Source organism: Mauremys reevesii, linkage group 5 (assembly GCF_016161935.1).
Source record: "Mauremys reevesii isolate NIE-2019 linkage group 5, ASM1616193v1, whole genome shotgun sequence".
Lineage (NCBI taxonomy): Eukaryota > Metazoa > Chordata > Testudines > Geoemydidae > Mauremys > Mauremys reevesii.
The window spans coordinates 14455090-14474858 of NC_052627.1; the positions used below are offsets into that span (position 1 = coordinate 14455090).

General features: G+C 43.5%; 1 protein-coding gene across 1 annotated transcript in view; it reads left to right on the plus strand.

Moving 5' to 3' along the window:
• SDAD1 (SDA1 domain containing 1) overlaps window positions 1-19769 on the plus strand; it is a 33234-nt gene that overhangs the window by 4605 nt on the left and 8860 nt on the right. Inside the window, exons 5-16 of the mRNA XM_039542404.1 lie at window positions 2242-2313; window positions 2409-2509; window positions 6008-6065; window positions 7089-7163; window positions 8565-8666; window positions 9505-9574; window positions 11042-11145; window positions 13098-13155; window positions 14466-14524; window positions 16391-16467; window positions 17728-17825; window positions 18592-18668. Coding sequence (XP_039398338.1) covers window positions 2242-2313; window positions 2409-2509; window positions 6008-6065; window positions 7089-7163; window positions 8565-8666; window positions 9505-9574; window positions 11042-11145; window positions 13098-13155; window positions 14466-14524; window positions 16391-16467; window positions 17728-17825; window positions 18592-18668 — 951 coding nt within the window. The remainder of the gene's footprint in view (window positions 1-2241; window positions 2314-2408; window positions 2510-6007; window positions 6066-7088; window positions 7164-8564; window positions 8667-9504; window positions 9575-11041; window positions 11146-13097; window positions 13156-14465; window positions 14525-16390; window positions 16468-17727; window positions 17826-18591; window positions 18669-19769) is intronic.

The following is a 19769-nucleotide window of genomic DNA, read 5'->3' on the forward strand; positions in this document are numbered from 1 at the left end:
CACCCAGCCCCCAAAAGGGCACCGGGGGGTTGGCAGTTCATTGATTGGCTTGGTTCCTAGAAGTTCTGAGTTTTTGCTGGTGTCATGGACTTCATGGGGCCTGAGCAGCTGTAACTCCTTGTGTGGGCTCCTGTGCCACTCATTTAAGAGTTAGTGGAAATACCATTCCGATGATGGTGTTGTGACATTCCCCGGGGGTGCGATCTGACCCGCTGGACTGCTGTGTCCCCTTAGCACTCCAGCCTGGGAAGCCTTTTACCCTGCCTTGCTGGTGAACAGCAGCCCATCCAGGCTCATCACTCTCAGCCACCAGCATGCAGAGTCACTCCCAGCTGAATACATGACTGCTGTGCCCAGCCATCCATGAATTACATACAGAGAGGCACCCTCGTATCCCGCAGCTCCAGCCTTGCTCCCCGGAAGTGTGCGTCTTATACTGCTCAGTAGCCCACTGGACAGTACAAGTTCATAGATAGTTAGTCATTCCAACAAGGGGTAATGAGTAGAGTCTTTGCTCTCATGAGCAGCAAGGTGGTTAGGGACATTCCCCCTCCCTCCCTTCTTACACCCTAGTCCTTTGTGCTGGAAAAATCCTTGCTGGATCATAGGAACAGGCAGTTCCATTGTATATGTAGGCGCCAAACTGTCCTTCACGTGAATTGTAAATTTCTTGTTTGCAACTCCCCATCTCCCACCCCCCGGCCTTCTGGAGACTGTCCGATTAAGCTGGTAATAACTCTTTAGCACTTTGCTGGCATGCTAGGGTGTCTTTGTCTCTGAGAAATTGGTTTGTGGACATTACCCAGAACTACAACGTATTTCAATAATCATAATTTTACATGCAGTGTTGTTGCACACATTTCACCAGGATCATAATATTCAGCAGATTGAGTTTTCAAATGAGACCTCACAAGGAGTACTTTGTACAAAATAGAACATAACCATATAAAAGTGGTAAACGTGGGTTACAGCGTATCATAGGTGTACTAAGAATAAACATAATTACATTGATTTAAAAGTCAGCATATCTGATCCCTCTTGGAGAGACTGAGGATAATTGTCTAGGCATAAGTTAGAATTTGTTCTACATCCCTACATGATTCTAATTTCTGGAATAGAATTCAGGAGTTTATTCCTAAAGTTACGGGATAGACAGTCCTGTTCACTGAGGACTTTTCTGTTGTAGGTACAGTACCCAAACAGGAACTCCTGAGTTCTTTAGAGAAACTTGTAAATGAAAAGCACTGCTGGGCATAAACATTTAAATGCCTTCTTTGTTTCAGAAAGATTTATCACTACCTGAAAATGGAATTGACTGGAATCAAACTTACTACAACAGTCAGTCAAAACTTAGCTGAATTTGCAAAAGAAATTTCAGCAATACGAATTTTTTTTTTAATTACAGCTATATTTGATGTTGTTCAATTCTCTGTGGTCTCTATTCTGCAAAGACTGTGGTCTTGTCTACATAAGGAAATCGTGCCGAATACGTATTCCACGTTAACTCCCCATGTGAAGGCTCTTCTTCTCCTTTTGCGGTTTAACTTAGGGTTTGTCTAGATGGAATAGTTTGCAGCAAGCTAGGGTGTAAATCTACATTACATTAGTGTGCTGTGCACTGACTGTCCGTGTGGACCCTGCTACCACACATGAAAAGTTCTCTAGTGCACATTGACCTGCTCTGCTTTGAAACCGGACTAGATAAAAGTGCACTACGGAACTTGTAGGGTGTGGTAGCAGGGTCTGCAGTGATAGTGTGTCGCAGGCTAGTGCACTGTAAATTTATAACCCAGCTTGCCACCCACTCACTGTTCACCACATGGTTATTTCACTTTGGAAGTGGATTAAGCTAAAGTACAAAAAGTCACTCAGTGCAGAATAGGAATGTCCACACGAGGAATTAGTGCAGCATAGCTATTGTTCGTTAAAGTCGCACCCTACTTTATTCCACACTAACATCCCCTTGTAGACGAGCCCTCTGTGTGCCGTGAGTAGCTCTATTGAAGCCAGTGGGACCATCTGCAGTGTGTGAAGTTAAGCACATGAATAAATCTTCTTGCAGGATTGGGGCCAATGACTTTTTTTTTTCCTCTCCCAACTGTGGCTTTGGAAAAAACGTCTTTGCCAGAGTGACTGGTGCTCTCCTTGCATGATAGTACGAATAGGCTTTAGGGAATGAACTTTGTAGGCTGCAAAGTGTAAATACTTCACTTTACTATACATGTCACTGTTTGTTTACAGACTTTATATACTCACATTGTGACAGACATCAAGAATATAAATGCTAAACACAAGAACAATAAAGTGAATACAGTAAGTATGCTGGCTTCCAGGTTTACTTTGAATGCTTTTTATTATGAAAACATTTTCAAACTCACTTATCATTTTCCCAATTTCTTCTTCTTAAGACACTGCAGAACTTCATGTATACTATGTTAAGAGACAGCAACCCTACTGCAGCCAAGATATCTCTGGATGTGATGATCGAACTATATAGAAGGAATATTTGGTGAGTTTGAGTGCACAGAACTGGTTCTTGATTATTCCAGGGCAACGCAAGATGGATAAAAATTGATGATTTAAAAAAAAAAACAAACTTTTTTATTTAAATTAAATGAATGTTTATTTTTAAAAATAAACCTATTGGAAATTGACAACCTTTGTTAAGGCCTAAACATATGGTAATCTATTACAATAATTTAAATTAAACACCAAAAAATATTAAGAAGTACATCTTTGCTGCCTAATTTTAAAGACAGTCAGACCACTGCACTGGTAGATGTCACTGGCTAAGCACCTGGAACCAGAGTTTGTTGAAGGGCTAACCAGCTTTTGACAGCAGTAGCCTCTATTGCAGGTACTGGGAGAATATTTTCTTCATTTCAGTTTATTCAGCTAGTTCAGGTCAATGACTATTCAAAGTTAAGAAACAAATTGGGAGTTGAAAAAGCAGAAAAGCTTGTTTTCCTCTTCCAATCTATGAATAAAAATGAAGTTGGAGAGGATGAGATCTGCTAGTTCTAAAATCTTGAAAGACATGGTGACAATCAATTCAGTTCACTAAGTATAGATAATACTTTTTTAGTTTAATAAGTCAGTTAGTTTTAAATGCAAAACATGTTTTGATGAGCTTTCTGATAAACTTTTTTCCTTTTATATCCAGCATGTTTAAGATATCGTTAGCAAACGAAAAACATTTTAAAACACTGTTTTTGTGCATTTTAATTGATTTTTGAATTTCCATCTAAATAGATCTTGACACTAATCACAAGCAAAAAACAATCATCTAATAAATAAGAAATGTTATTTGTTGCTTTCTAACATGACAGAAAATGTAAAAATTTAGAATCTGAATACATGTATTTAAGCAATATAATTGCTTAAATAAATGTGTATAGAGGTGTAGTGCATCTTCCTGGTTAGAAAAAAGAAGCATTAAGTGTGGTGTAAAGGCTATATTTTTGTTGCAAATCAGCATGTTTTAATGGTTTCCAACCAAAAGGAATCAATTTTTCTTTTGGAAAATAACTAAAAGGTACAAATGCAAAACAAGTTTAAAATTGATGATTTAAATCAAGGTTTTCTGCTTGCTGATCTCAGTCGTGATTAAAATATGTGATTAAAATGGCTTTGATTTTAAATCAGTGCACCCTGGGGCAATCCATTTGTAGTGTGGTGGTACTGTGTTTCTGTAGAACACAATCTAGAAGGGCAGAAATGACTGAGAGACTTCGCAGAAGAAGGTGCGCAGGAAGAATCTTAGACGTTTTCCTTTTAAGAACAATAAACAAGTATACTTCGAACCATCAAGCAAAACCTGTACATACACATGCTTTCTTGAGCCTCTCTATTGATGCATTAAATCTTGAATATAATTCTGCTGTAAGTCATGAAGTCCAACTGTGGCTGATGTCCAAGCCCTTGTGTACGCTTGCGGCAGTGTGTATAGTGCATGTAGCTCCATGCAGTGAGGAAAGGCGCTGGTAGTGAGGAGATAGCGGGACACTACACTGCTAAAAATATCAGTGTAGACCTGGGAGGCACCCCATGGTTACGTCAAGAGATGTGTAGGGTATTTTGTACTCTACTTGCCTAAGCGGTGCCTCCCCAGCGACGTTGCTATGTACACCCCGTGCTAGCCAGCTGGGCGCTGGCTGTTTTCTACATGCTGCTGCAAGTGTAGGGGTACTTCAAGAGAAGAAATAGGATTTGCATGGCTAGTATTAGACAAGAAGGCTGTACGTTGATGCTACCTGCTTGGTGCATTCATGTTTTGAGGAGTGAGTTGGTTTTCCGGAGTAAAAGCAAGCGCTGTTTTGAATAAGCAGGGGGCTGGGTAAGTGCCAAGATGGCGATGTATTAGAAGAACATAACTTTGAGTATTAATGGAGGTGCACAGATGTTTATTGATTCCACTGCTGCCTTAGTTCTGGTGCTGCTGCTCTCAGCAGATGTTTCACCGTGAGGAGTAGCAAGAGTGGATCTTCGTTTGCCTATTGTTTTAGGTTCTAATTATCCCTAAGTGTGTGTCGTTGTGGGGGGGGGGGGGAAGTTGTCACCTAACTTGTACCCCCCTTTTAACTTCCATGGAAATGAAAGTACAGATAAGAAAAACTGCTCCTTTTAAGCATTTTCTGCCTCATTGGGGTCTCCCCAATGTTCTGCAGGGGTGGTTTGCATGGCCCTTTGTTCTGTATTCCAGGCAGAGTTCCTAGGGACTTCAGCAGTTCAGCCCGACTGTGCAGCAGTTCTGCCTTTTATAGAAAGGAGAGAGAATAGCTGGGGCGTTAGGCGAGTTGGCAGAGCATGTTTGGGCTTCAGGAGCTTTGTTCACGTGTTGATCTGGGATATGCCGTGAATCCGCTGGGCAGCACTGCCGCAATGCTAGCTCTAGAACGGCAGCGTAATAATGCCTCTGGTACAATGGAGGGGAACGAAATATTGCAACAGAGTAAACACTGGGAACACTTAGAATATATAGGTGACCATCTTACTCATAGACTCATGGGCTTTAAGGCCAGAATGGGCCATCATGATCATCTATTCTGACATGGCCACAGAACCTCACCCACCCACTCCTGTAATAGGCCCATGACCTCTGGCTGAATTGCCGAAGTCTTCAAATCATTATTTAAGACTTCAAGTTATAGAGAATGCACCATTTACTCCAGTTCAGCCCAGCATGTGACCCAGGCCCCAAGCTGCAGAGGAAGGCGAAAAACATCCAGGGTCTCTGCCAATCTGACCCGGGGGGAAATTCCTTCCTGATGCCTGACATGGTGATCAGTTCGACCCTGAGCATGTGGGCAAGACCCATCAGCCAGATACCTGGGAAAGAATTCCCTGTAGTAACTCAGAGAGGGCCATGGAGTGCCCCATCTCCAGCAATTGGGGATATTTCCTACCAGCAGTTGCAGATGGGCCATGTGCCATTAGAGGGAATGGTATGATGAGATTATCTATATCATACCTTCCCCTTTTAAAGACAGGGCTTCTGCAGTATTGCTAAATAGCTTTATAGGTATTTGAGACTCAGCTCAAATTCAGTTCAGGATCTACAATATTTATAAACCTCTCCTAGAGATTGTTTCAAACCTTTCTTGTAGCTTTTGTAATGAAAGCCAAATCTCTCTGCATTTATTTTAACAGGCAATTTCTTATCACTTGAAGTATCTTTTACTGTGGGGCCTGCCGTTGCTTTTATTGGTTCATCTTTGTTGTCAAAGTGAAATGGTGTGTTCTTCTCAAGTGTGAACTTACCCAGAAGCGTATATGCTTTATCTATCTAGATCTGATCATTTTTGTGTAGGAAAAATGACAACAAATGACATGTAGAAACATCATCTCTTGGTTTGCGTTTGAAATCACTGATGGTATGATGAAAGCAGCTAGTACTGTGGGGTTTGTTTCCAGTGACTCTACTTTGCATTAAATCTACCATGATGTCTTGTTTTTCAAAATCAGCAAACTTCTTGGTGAAGGTATATTAATGTTTTGCTTATTCCAGGAATGATGCCAAAACAGTAAACGTTATCACAACAGCCTGCTTTTCTAAAGTCACAAAGGTGAGGTAGAAACCTATCTGAAATGCCAGTATATTTTGCTTCCGCTGTTGTGTTTGTGTGTGTGTGTGTGTGTGTGTGTACATAAGCAACTTCCTTTCTATACCGAAGGACCTCAGAGTTATGAACACCCTGGGAATGGACGTTAGTAGCCCAGCTGTTGCTGGCTGGTGTGAGATTCCATACCTCCTCATGCTGGCAGTGCTAGCCAAAAGTGACTTTCAGGAGCATTGCCTCATGTTGATCGGCACTGTTGTGCTTTCTCAGCTCCAGCACTGAAAATAACTAGTATCCCAGCTGCCTGTATCTGGATGCTGCAATGGTGGTGGTTTTAGAAATGCCTAGGATGCCGTGGGTTGGTTCGTTATATGATAAAGGCCCGTACTCTAGTTCTTAAAACCACCGTAGGCTTGTGAAACTGAGCATAGGATCTCAAGCTGCTGCCAAAGTTACCATGAATGGCCTTATTGCTCAGCGCAATAAAACCAAAATTGTACTAGCAACTAAAGAAACCAGACGTTGCACAATAGGTTGTGTCTACACTACAGTCGTGTCAGTCGAGGATCACACCTTTTCACGTCCTTGGCTGACATAATTCTGCTGGCCACAGCCCCTGGCTTTGGTGCCATTGTGCTGGCACAGATTGTCTTATTTAGGGCTGGTAGAATAAACTATATTGCTGAGCAGTGTGGCCGGTAATAAGACCTGTCCACACTGGGGTGCTTTGCTGATATACCTGTGCTAGTAAAGCAGCCCTCATGCAATAGTGCAGGTTCACGTGGGAACATTGTGAAAGACCTGCTACCCTTCGAGCAGTTGCTTCACTGTTGCAAGACAGGCAACAAAGACTGAGAGTGTTGTTGTTTTTTTTTGCACATGTCTAGTGTTTTCAGTCAGCCTGTCTGTTTTATGCCAATTCATATCTCCTGTTATAAGCAACTGGTGACCTAACATGGGACCTTTTGCCTCTTGTAAACTAATTCTTCCCTTCCTTCCCCGCTCCCCCCAAATGTCCACGTTTTTCAGATACTTGTTGCTGGTTTGAAATTCTTCCTTGGGAAAGACGAAGATGAGAAAAGAGAGAGTGATTCAGAATCTGAGGTTAGTCCGGAGGCTAATTCTCTTGCTGTCACTTTCTCAAACTCTGCAAATGTATCCGCAGTAGGTATTATGTATCTTATTTTTCTGCCCTAGTCTCTTCTTGCATTGCCCTCTCTCCTCCATCCGGGATGTCAGCCACCTACACCCATTTGTTTGTCTCCCCGACGCACCTGTGGGCTTTCTTCCATGCCAGCCAGAAAGAATAGCCGGGATTGTTTGTTAGTTTGCCCTTCAGTTTGAGGGATTTGGTATCCTCAGGACATGTGCTGTTATTGTTAATGGGAAATAGGCCTGTACGTTGAGGGGAAGATCAGGAAAACGGTCCCGTTTGTTTTCAAAATCATTAAGGGCCACTTAGTCACTGGCCCATTTGTAGTGCCTGGGCTGATGGTCGCGTAGCTGGCAGCATGGGAAGTCATAACCCGCATTATAAGAATGAGCTAGTAGGAAAAACAGGTTTGTTTTTTTCCCCCTTACAGACTGTGAGAATGTATTTGGTTCTAGCAGAGCCCTCAGTATGCTGGGCACTGTACCTTGATGATACAAACCAGGTGTGGCCCGTGCCCTGAAGAGCTTACACTGTAAGGGACCACACCTGGCTGTTTGGGGAGGCACAATTTTGGAAACCCAATGTGGCCCTCAGGCCAAAATTTTGCCCGCCCCTGGTTTAGAAGGTAAAGAATTACCAGAGGCTTCATGTAGACTTGTGATTGAGGAACTGGACTGGGATTTGGGAGGCCAGGATTGTGGTTTTTTTTGTGTTTTGTGTTTTGTGTTTTTGTTTTGTTTTTGTTTGTTTTTTAATTAAAGCTCTGCTACAGACTTTGCATGTGACCTTGGGCAAGTCACTTAATCTCTCTCTGGCTCAGTTCTTCATCTGTAAAATGGGGAAAATAGCACTTCTTTATCTCCGATGGTGTTGTGGGAATAAATTTACTGATATGTGGGGAGTGCACAGAGGTTAGTGATGGGGGTCAGACAAGTACATAGATGCTTTTGAACAAATTCACTGAAGTATGTTACCCTAACCATCCCCCTACTCCCAGCTACTTTATCTGATCTGTATCAAGATCCTTTTAAAGCGTTACTCATGCGTTGGGTATTGTTGAATAATATGTTACTGTTGCCTAATGACTAGTCCCATATCTATTGTATTGCTTTATTGACGTGCTGTCACCTGGGCATAAACCTTGGTGTGTGTGTTCTCTTTTATGAAGTCAGTGTTTTAAGTATTGAAATGAATGTCAGGCTGGTTACACGGCAAACACTTGGAGGTAGAATGAATTGGTTTCCTATTTTTGAAAACCTGGTGTGTGACCCTGACAACTGTTGCTGTCAACCAGCTGCAATATCCTATTTGAAGTCTCATTCCCATGCTCTGTCTGATGTTCCTTTCTGAAGGATGAAGGGCCCACGGCCAGAGACCTCATGGTGAGATATGCAACGGGAAAGAAAACCACCAAGCACAAGAAGAAGCTGGAGAAAGCCATGAAGGTTCTGAAGGTAAGGGAAGCCCGGTTGGACATTTTGGAATCACCCTGGAACTAGCAGCAGAACCCAAGTGTAAAGTTTCCGGTGGTGGCTTGGTAGAAAGGGAAACAAGAGTAAATTGAATACTTGTAAAGCTAAATAGGATTTTAAAAGCAGTCAGCCCTAACAATGCAGTGCTCAATTTAATCAAACTTCTAAAGACAACGTGCTGTTCTCATTTCCCTTTTTGAGACCGCAGTCATCTACGTCAGGTTCTCTCCTTCGTCGGTTCATATATTGGGACCCTTCAAGACCAGGATTTTTGTGCTCTCATCTGTCCCTTTTTAGCCAACTACCCTTTGCCATGTCTTCTAAGCAAAGGTCCCTTTGCTGCTCTGGCAGCAGCCAGCTTGACGTACACGTGTTCACGTGGAAGAACACGAGTTGAAAAGAGACTTTGCTAGGTTAGATGGTGGACCAGGTTCTGCCGTGACTTGCATCTCATTCAATCCCTTTGCGTGGGGTACACTGTAAGTCAGGGCAGGATTGTGGCGTGTTTTCTGAACTGTTTCCCATGCCCAGTGCCTGGTTGGGAACTAGTATCTATATAGCTAGAGGTGTTTCAAGAGTTTGAGTGGAGCTTTTGTTACGCAGTTTGCATTGACTTTGCCTGGAGTCGTGTGTCTGAAAACCACACGTAATGCAGGAAATGTTGAAAGTGCTGATGAACTTTACTATTTAAAATCAAAACATGCCTCTTAAAGCTGGTAATGTGAAATGGGAGCTTTCCAGAACTGATGTCTGAAATTTGCTTAGAACAACTCTTCCATGGAAAGGAAAAAGTGTCTTCTTGTCTCTTGCTGTCCTACAGAAACACAAGAAGAAGAAAAAGCCAGAGGTGTTTAACTTCTCCGCTATTCATTTGATCCACGATCCCCAAGGTAAGCATGGTGTCCAAGCCAATTAATATACATGCGCCTTGGAAATTCTAATCCATGTTTGAGCTGAGATACTGATTTTTCAGGCTAAACTGCAATGGGAGAGACACCTATGCTCCACTGTTTGAATGTGGGAATGATATGGAATGTTTAGATACCACACTGGGTCACCAGATCTCAAAACGCTTCACGAATGTTGATTAAATCTCACAGCACCTTGCAAGTTAGGAGGAATGGTCAGAGATTTTAAGGCTAGATGGGATCACTGTTATGCTCATCTAGTCTTGACTTCCTGCATAACGCTGGCCATGGAGCTTCACCCAGTAACTTTTGAGGCTGTAACTGCTGTCTGAGCTAAGCTTCTCTTTAAAAACAGATACCCAGCCTTGCGTTAAAGACTTCCTGGAGAAACCTAGGGAAACACTAGAAAGTTTTAATGACTAACTACCATTCATCACTTAGGTCATTTAAAATTTTCCCCCTTATTTCTAGTCTGTTTTGTCTCATATTACTTTTTCGCTCTAGACATCATGAACTTGATTTTTTTTCAGATAGGCCTCAACTCAGCCTCCTTTTTAGTGCATATTAACTGGCTTTAAATATTGACCCCTAAAGCTGTGGAGCTCTGTAAAAGGCATGTGCCATCCCTGTGTGCCCCCTGGCAGCCTGGTGTACCCTGCTTGAATTCCACAGTTGGGCATCTGTAAGTTGATTTTAATAGATCTCAAGACTCTGGTTCAGAGCTCCCGAACTTAGTCTGCAGAGCAAAGTCTCTGAGACTGGCCAGGCTGGTGTCCTGGACTGAGAGAGGCTCCATCCAGCGCCGTCTGCATGGCTTCTAGTCCTGTCTGCCTTGCTCAGCTTCCTGTTCCTGTGGGTGAGCTATTTAAACAAGATGATACAGGGCCTCCTTGGTTGCACCCAGGTTGCATCTCTGGAGTTCTTCTAGACCCAGCTTCAGGGCCTTACACAGGAGCCCTGCTTTGCTCCCTGTAGTTGCTCCTGCAAATTGGGTTTTCTCCACCCTTTGAGGCCCAGGTGTTTCAGGCTGTCACCTGATCCCAGTGAGTCCAGCCTCCTTAGGCAGGGAAGCAGCTAAGTATGGCAAAAGCAGGGCTGATTGAACAGGGCTGGCTAGCCCCAGGCCTCTTGGCCCTTAAAGGAGCAAGCCACCCCGTGACAAGCCCCTTGATTTTCCTTTTGCTTGTTTATCCTGTTCCCAGTTTTATGAGCAATTTTTTTCTTTATTCAAGTTTTTTTTTTCTTCTTGCTGATCTAGTGCAGTAACCAATTCACCTTGTGTATCATCAGGGTGAGGCTATCTGAGCCTTAATAGCTGATTATCTAATGATCTGTGGCAGCTTTATTCTCCAAAGTCTCTTGGGATGTCAAGCTGACACACATCCTGCTCTGACATCCTCGACCCTCCCAGTGCTATTACTTCTTGCTGACACTCCATGTTGCTTCCAGATTTTGCAGAGAAACTCCTAAAGCAGCTAGAGACCTCCAAGGAACGGTTTGAAGTGAAGATGATGCTCATGGACCTTATCTCTAGACTAGTTGGAATACACGAGGTACACGTCATGTTAACTGCACTGGGTTTTTGAGCTCTCATGTCCAAAGTAGGCTTGTCCATCAGTAATGGGTCTGAATGTGATCAAGATGGTACAGTGGGTTAATGCTCTGGCCTTTCGCCACAGGAGACTTTGTCGTTGTAAGTGAAGATGAGTTTGGCTTCATTTTATTTCCTAATGGACTTATGTGTGGCACTAGTAGCTGCCCTGAGAGGGCCAGCTGGTCCTTGCAGGCCAGGACAGGGGTGCTAGAACAATTTGTATAGGGGGGATGCTGAGGGCCATAGAACCAAACTGTAAACGCTGCATATGGTGGAAACCACTTCAAGCCAGGGGGTGCTGCTGCACTGCCAGCATCCCAGATTCCAGCACTTATGGATCAGGAGTCACTGAGGTTTATGATAACTACATAAAGGAGTGTCCATCCTAGGATCTGAATGCTTTTGGCAGTCTCTTCAAAGTACTTGTTAGAGATTGAGCAGAAGGACCCAGAGGCACATTGAGTAAACAGGCTTCTTTATTGTGATACTTGTTCCCCTCGACTCACTTGTCGAGTAAGCCCTGAGTTAATCACATCATGCTCTGTTATCTAAGTTAATATGTAAATACCCACATTTACTACAACACCCCCAAAACCCAATTTAGTATTTACTGAATATAATTATCCCTGCCCTGTTTACTGTCTATAGCATTAAGCATATTCTAAAACATTTTTACCTTAAAGATACATTTCTTTGCAGTAATTGCAGCCACAGGTTTCCTTGATCAGCAGTTCACAGGGAAGGGAGGAAGGGTCCATGATCCTGAGCTCGTTTATGTAGCTGGGAAAGGAAGAGAGGGGGAGCTAACACTACTTTATACAAAGGGTATCCTTTAGACAGCCACGTTCCTTATGCAGCTGCAACGCTTATCAATCGTTAACAAGCAGACAGGAGAGGGATGGCACTTCATCTATCCAGCACAGAAACGGTGCCTGCCTGTGCTTCTACTCCTTAATACCATGCTAGCACACCAGCGGTTTCCCAGGTCTTTATTTAACCCTTACACATCCCCACAGTACTGTCAATCCTAAATGGAATCTGGCAGTTCCCCACCTAACAGCAACTTGAGTGTAACTGAACTGTATTAATCCTCACAAACAGAATTTCTACAGTTCTCCAACTTTTCCTTCCTCCCAGCTCCCTGTGGGCCTAGGAGAAAGGATGGGCCTTGCAGCCTGTCCTGAGGGTTGACAAACTCAGGTGGTACTGAGTATGTGAGGGGAAACCTGCCCAGCCTGGGCCTGTGCCGACAGGCTCTGGCAGGACTCTCTCTTCATTCCAGACTGGGACAGAAGAAAAATTGAGTGGCTTGAAAATTGGAATTCAACAGACGCTATATGAAACCTTAGATGTTCAATATTGAAGTGCAGTGAGTTCGGGTCCATTGCCTAGCGGGCACATGGCCATGTGATGAAGGCCACACCCATGACGGCTGCCCCTTTGACAGTCTTCTTGAAGACTAGCCTCTATGCCCACTCGTTCCTCAGTTACTTGCTTTTGCTTATAGCGGGTCCCTCCAGCTTTGGACTGAGGGATGTTTATCTAGGGATCAAGAAAGCGGCAGATCTAACATGAGACACTTGCACGACAGCCCCAATTCAAAGCCAATGGGGCCCCTTCTTTCCATTGACTTTAATAGGATTTGGACTGGGATCAGTATTTACTTTATTAAAGAAAATATTGAACATCTCATCACAGTATTTCCCCCCGCCCCCAGTCCAAGGCAGGCAAACAAATCAGAATCCACTCTCTGTTACAAGCATGTTGCCCAGTAACACCAGTGCAGTCTGTGTGTACCATTGTCTGTACAAAATTATTATGAAGGTTTCACAGCCCTCCATGTAGACAGGCAGATACAAGGGAGGAAACGCTGGCAGGGTTTTAATCCAGTATCCACTTTCCTCCCCACAGCTCTTTCTCTTTAACTTCTATCCCTTTGTGCAGCGGTTCATGCAGCCCCATCAGAGAGGTAAGCAACCATCTACAAAACCTGTGTCCTCTCCCTGCCTTTGTGTTTTGCATTCCCATATTGCCCTGGGTGCAGTCGGTCTCGAGCAGTGGTGCTGTAGGATTAAAAGTGGACAATCTGGTTTGCCTTGTCAGATAGGGAGGGCGTGGAAGGAGGAGGGTGAAGAACAGAGACACAGTTTTGCTCCCAGTTGTTGTTATGGGATACGGCAGGGGTCGGCAACCTTTCCGAAGCAGAGTGCCGAATCTTCATTTATTCACTCTGATTTAAGGTGTCATGTGCCAGTAATACACTTTAATGTTTTTAGAAGGTCTCTTTCTATAAGTCTATAATATAGAACTAAACTATTGTATGTAAAGTAAATAAGGTTTTTAAAATGTTTAAAGAAGCTTCATTTAAAATTAAATTAAAATGCAGAGCCCCCCGGACCAGTGGCCAGGACCCAGGCAGTGTGAGTGCCACTGAAAATCAGCTTGCGTGCCGCCTTCGGCGCGCGTGCCATAGGTTGCCTACCCCTGGGATATGGGAACAGTGTGTTCCATACTTCTGAACGTGGGAGCTAGAATTCTTTAAATACAGACTAGAATAGATCCCCTGAGCTGTGTGAGTTAAACCAGGCTGCTACAAGAAGCTGTCTGTAATTGTTTAGCAAAGTTTGTCTCTCTTGCCGCACCATAGTTAACGTTGCAACACTATTTCAGTCTAGAGCAGTGGCTCTCAACCTTTCCAGACTACTTGTACCGCTTTCAGGACTCCTTTTTACCATATAACTATAAAATAAATCAATTGGAATATAAATCTTGTACTTACATTTCAGTTTATGGTACATAGAGCAGTACAAACAAGTCATTGTCTGTATGCAGTTTTAGTTTGTACTGACTTTGCTAATGCTTTTTATGGAGCCTGCTGTAAAACCAGGCAACTATCTAGATGACTTGATGCATCCCTGGAAGATCTCTGCCTACCCCTGGGGTGCATGTACCCCTGGTTGAGAACCAGTGCCCTAGAGCAGACTTTTCAAAGTGCTCTACCGTCCATATGCGGTGCTTCAAAAGAGGTGGCCAGCTGAGGGTCTGGGATAAAGTTTGTGGTATCTGATTGAGTGCTTTATTGTGACAGAGTGATCTGGAGGATCTGGTTCTGCGAGGCCCCAAATGACTTCATGTTCTCTGTGGAAGTTCAGGGTACTGAGCTTCTCGCAGGATGGGATCCAGAATTAGAAGTTGTGATGCACGGAGATATTTATAAGCCACTGAAATGGCTGTCCATTGACTGTGGAACCTTTCTCTATTTATTTTCTACTCTTCCAGAAGTGACCAAGATCCTTCTTTTTGCTGCGCAAGCATCTCATCAGCTGGTGCCGCCAGAGGTCAGGATCTTCCAAATCTCATTAATATTAAAAAGTAGACTGTGTGCGAACATTGGAAATAGAACTGCTGAATGTGTTGACAGAGCTATGCTGAGAGAGGCAAAATACCTGCCCAATCTCAGGTTGGAAGTGTTGTTGGATGCTGGGTATTGTTTACGTAGGGGGAAAAGTAATGCAAGGAGTGATTTCTCAGTGGTGTCTGCTCAGTTCCTCTGAGATTACACCCTCTTGGTGTCAGGTGGGGTTGAAAAGCACACGCTGATCTTTCAAAATGGGAACACTTGTGCTTATTGTATGGTGTATGTTCCATAAAAAAGTTAATAATGAATACCTGTGACTCTTTGGGGTTCACTCAGGCCAGTAGGGGGTTCAGTCAGCACCCGCCTTGCAACTCTGGGTATCTTAAATCCTATGCTGTTGTGGCTCACTGCCCTGACACCAATATGCATACAAGTGTGCTGGTCACACTCTGGCTTCCACGGCCCAATTACTCTTAGCAGGGAGACCTCAACAACCCTTCCAGCCCTGAGTTCTCCCCTGAAGACCTCTTCATGCAGTGCTCAGCCCCTCTCACTGTACCTCTCTCAAAACCTGATTAAGTTTGCTGCTCCTTTACAGAGGCAGTACGCAGCCCCATTTGGCTGAGGATTTTCCTCCTCGGTTTGAAACACTAGGCTGCCGTTGTGTAATAAAACAAGATGAGGTTTATTAATAAGGAACTTGCATGTAAGTGATGCCAAGAAGAAGGAATTGGGATAGGAACAGTTACAAACCAAACACAAGTAAAAATACACTTCTAAGACTAAAACCTAACTTAACAAACTAGAGGCTTTGGTTCAAAGTAAGAGTCTCACCACGGTTGCTTTTCTGCATGGCTGGCTGGTTTTTAGCCAGGGGTCAGTCACAGAGCCCAAACTGCTCAGTTCCTTTGACTGTTCAGGTGAAGGATAACTTAGGGGTTCTCTCCCTCTCTTTATAGTCCAGTAAACCTCTGAAATGTGTTTTTCTGAAGTGTATCCCCAAGATAAAGTTCCTTTCCCCTGCTGGGTGTAGACTCCATGCTGTCTGGTGCAGACTCCATGCTGGATTCACCCCTGCTTGTAATTTTTACAATGCAAATGATCTTCCTGCTATCTCCCATTTGGTAAATAGCCCACTGCTCCTAGCAACACCTGGCTTGTGGGGCTGGTCCTTTTCCTTTGTCTCGAAAAACCTATTTACCAACTTCCCCTGACATGCCTGGTTAAAACACATTTTAGTCACACATTTCTGGATAACTCTTTGTAGATTAACCATATATACGTCACACAAAGATGTGAATGATCAGTGAGTGAGTTGTTTTGCAATGATTTTTTACATGCCACCTTTTGGATAAGTATGACTACAGTGGATGGGGATGTACTGAGCAGGCCAGGCCAGCTGAGTCTCACAGCATACCAGGGAGCTCCTTGCCATCTAGCCTTGGGATGCTCTTAGGGTCACACATTGGCTCTCATATAGCACTTTTAATCAAAGTAAATCTTAAAGGGCTTTACAAAGGAGGTCAGTAGAATTATCCCCATTTTTCAGATAGGGAAATCGAGGCACAGAGCAGTGATGTGACATGATCGAAGTCGCTCAGCAGGCCAGTGGCAGACCCAGGTCTGCTGAATCCACGTTCAGTGCTGTAGTCACATTTCCTGCTTGTAGCAGGATTTGTATCGCAAAAATGCTCCATTAGAATGGCTCTAAAAATAGCCTCTTAAAGGGCCATGTCTCAAGCTTGGAGTGAATTTGCCCTTTGTGAATAGGGCATTGTATGCAAATGAATACAGCTACAATAGGAATGTATGTTCATCTGGCTCTGCTTTACTTTCTCCCTTCTAGATCATCCAGTCAGTATTGATGACCATAGCCAACAACTTTGTCACTGACAAGAATTCTGGGGAAGTTATGACTGTAGGGTAGGTACAAAAGTTCATGACAATTCAGTCTGAGATCCCTGGGGAACCTGGGTTCCTACAAACACTGTACAACTCATAGAAAATAGGTTGGTTGGTGTATCTCTTTAAAAAACAAAAGCAAAACCCCATTGAAATAAAATGACCTTTTGTGCAGCGTGCTTTGAGTACGGTAAACTATTTATTTTTAATTGCCAACACTGCTATGTCGCTGGCCGTAGAGGTCATTGTTTAGCACCAGGATGCTCCATTCTCTTCTCCCCAGATGGGGCTGAATCCCTGCTTTCCTGGGTAACAAGGGAAGGTTCTGTGTGTATCCCATTTATCTGTAAACTCTTATGTACGCCATGATTTTTCAGGGTGTAGATAACATGATGGTCCAGACTTCATTCCCTGTCTATGCAATGACTGAAATTGTGCTAGCAATAATTAAGTTTAAACACAGCTGTTGCCAGCAGAACACTAACCCACTTTTTCTGCCTAGTATAAACTGGCTTATTTTGCTGAGACCCATGCTATAGACTGATGCATAATATTAATTATATAATAATAATTGTATAATGTATTATCTCTCTCTTATAATAGAGATCTAAGATGAGTCTCAGGAAAAGGTGTCCCTGTTCATACCAATTGCATGGGGGTGCAGGAGGAAACATGCTCACTACCTCCAGCCATGCTTTAAGAATGGTTCTTGCTAAAATGGTTTCAACCGTAAGGAGGGGGTGAGGGATGGACTTTAGAGAGAGACTAGGGAGGGTGAGGGTCAATGTGAGAGTAAAGTTACTTTAAAGGGAACTCTCCTGTGTGAGCATACAGGCCCCCAGCATAGGCTGTCCTTTACTGATCTAACCATGGATGAATGCAGTCAAGATTCCTGACTCCACTAGGCACAGACATGGTCCACAGATTTAAAGGTGGTTAACTGTTCTGTATGGGCTGCCCACTTCCACCCTTTGGTTTTGGATGCTGTGATTGCTGTGCCAGTACTTTATCCTAATTTTCAAAGGTGCTGAGCACCTGCACCTCTGGAAACTGGGCCATCGTGGTGGCTAGGAGAAAAGACCATGCAAAGCTGCCATGGTTACAGCCCCTTTGATAGGCTACTTGGGGGGTTGAGTCCCGTGCTGCTCTTTTCTCTGACACTGAGTTGTGTGCCTCAGGATAACTGTCCCTTAGTCTCAGACACGGTTGTGTAACATGCTGCTGCCAAGGTCTTTCCTAACTGAGAATTTAAAAAAAAAACACTTTTTTTGATTTTTCTAGAATGAATGCGATAAAAGAGATAACTGCGAGATGTCCTCTGGCTATGACGGAAGACCTGCTCCAAGACCTCGCCCTGTACAAATCTCATAAAAACAAAAGTAAGTTTAGTGTTTTGCAGGTGGAAAAATGTGCTGCTCTTTTATTTACGTGTGTTTATGCTATGTGTTCTGATGGCACATCCTCATTGCTTGTGAAGGGAATAGGTTGGAGTTCAGAGTATTTCTCATGTTAGTCTCCTGCACCTCTGTGTCTGTTTCAGGGGTCCTCATGTGAGAGATGAAGCAGTCAGAGCAGTCAGGAGGGGAAAGTTGCCCAGCAGCTACCTGAACTGAAGCTACATAAGGGCTTGATCTTGCACAATTTGATCAATGAGAACTTTTCCAATTGGTTGATCATTGACTGTAGGGGATGCAGGTTCATGTCCTAAATAAATGTTGATTGTGTGAGTTATCTTGGAAAGGTCTAGTCCTGGAGAAACGTTCTTCTTCACTTCTTTTTTAAAAGTAACAGATCCACGCTGATATTGGTAGCTGCTTAAATTTTGAAAAAGGATTTTTGGGGAGATGTATCCAACAAACAAAATGAGTAGAGCAAAGATAGCAGTTATGTTGGAAGAAGGCTGAGAGTAGAAGGTAGTTTTAAAAAGTAGGTAGTCCAGACCAGAAGACACGGATTGTCAAATAGAATAATGCTAAGAAGCACTAGCATTTCTGAGAAAGATGTAAAGAAATATACCGCTTTTCATTTTACCCTCTTCCCCAGCCACAGAACAAAACCTAATTCTAGCTCAATGCTTTCCTCTTCATTTGATCCAGATCCTGCTTTTTCCAAGGTGTTTGTTTATTCCTGGTATTTGTTTTGTAGATGTAATGATGTCTGCAAGAACTCTGATACATCTCTTCCGATCACTGAATCCGCAAATGTTACAAAAAAAATTCAGGGTAAGTGACGTTTATGTGCATTAATTTGTATCTGAAATGCAGAGTCGTGATGCTGAAAATGAGGATGAAATAAATTGAGCACCTCAAGCCAGTGAACAAGGTTAACTGTGTGCATACTTTTAACTAAGAATATGTGCATTGAATTTTGCCCTGGAGAGATCACCTAAAGGCAAAAGGCAGTGTGGCCTAGTGGACAGAGCACTGAACCTAGGAGACTTGGGGTCTATTCCTGGCTCTGCCACTGGCCTACTAGGTGACCTTGGGCAAGTCACTTCCTGTCTCAGTTTTCCCATCTGTAAAATGGAGATAATGATGCTTTTTTGCCAAGTGCTTTGAAAGCTATAGAGTATCTCTGACCCCACCACTTCACTGCAGAATCCATCATTAATCTATGGAGAGGAGATGTTTTTCCATCAAGTGCTGTGCTCCGAAAATGGAATATCAGAAGCTCTTCATCATTTATTTTTCTGTGTGACTAAAACCTAAACTTGTTAAAAGAAGTGGATGGAGGGATTATCTGAACCTGGAGGGCTGTGGATCTCTGTCATTGCAATGTTCATTAATGTATAAAGCCCAAGCTGCAGAAGTTTAATCCAAAGTTTTGGAGGGTATGTTGGGATGTGTGCCTCTGGCTGATTTCTAACACTGGCTGATCACTTCTTTTTTCACTGGTGAAAAAACACCTCGTAACAGGGCAATCTTCCCTTTAAGGGGAGCAACCAGCCCTGTTCTGGTGAGCAGCTTGGCAGGCAGGTGCTGGGAATCAACTGACCCAGCTGGGTAACAACAGCTGATTGGTTCTGATGTTTTCCGGCTAGGGGATATAAATGAGGACCTGCGGAAGTCCAGGACCAGGAGAGGGCTGGGAGAATACTCTCCTGTAACTGGCAGAGGACTGCAGGAGGCCCTATGGACCTTCTAGGCAGGATGGAAATCCTGACACTAAACTGCCAGAGGCCGGGGGGACGCCACAGTCTGTGTTGTGAGCAGTACTATGTATATTGCCATATCGTGTTTCCCAGGCTGGTGATCAAGTCCACCCACCTTAGACTCCTTTTAAAGTGTCCTGTTGGTGAAATTAAAGAAAACAAAGAGCTACTT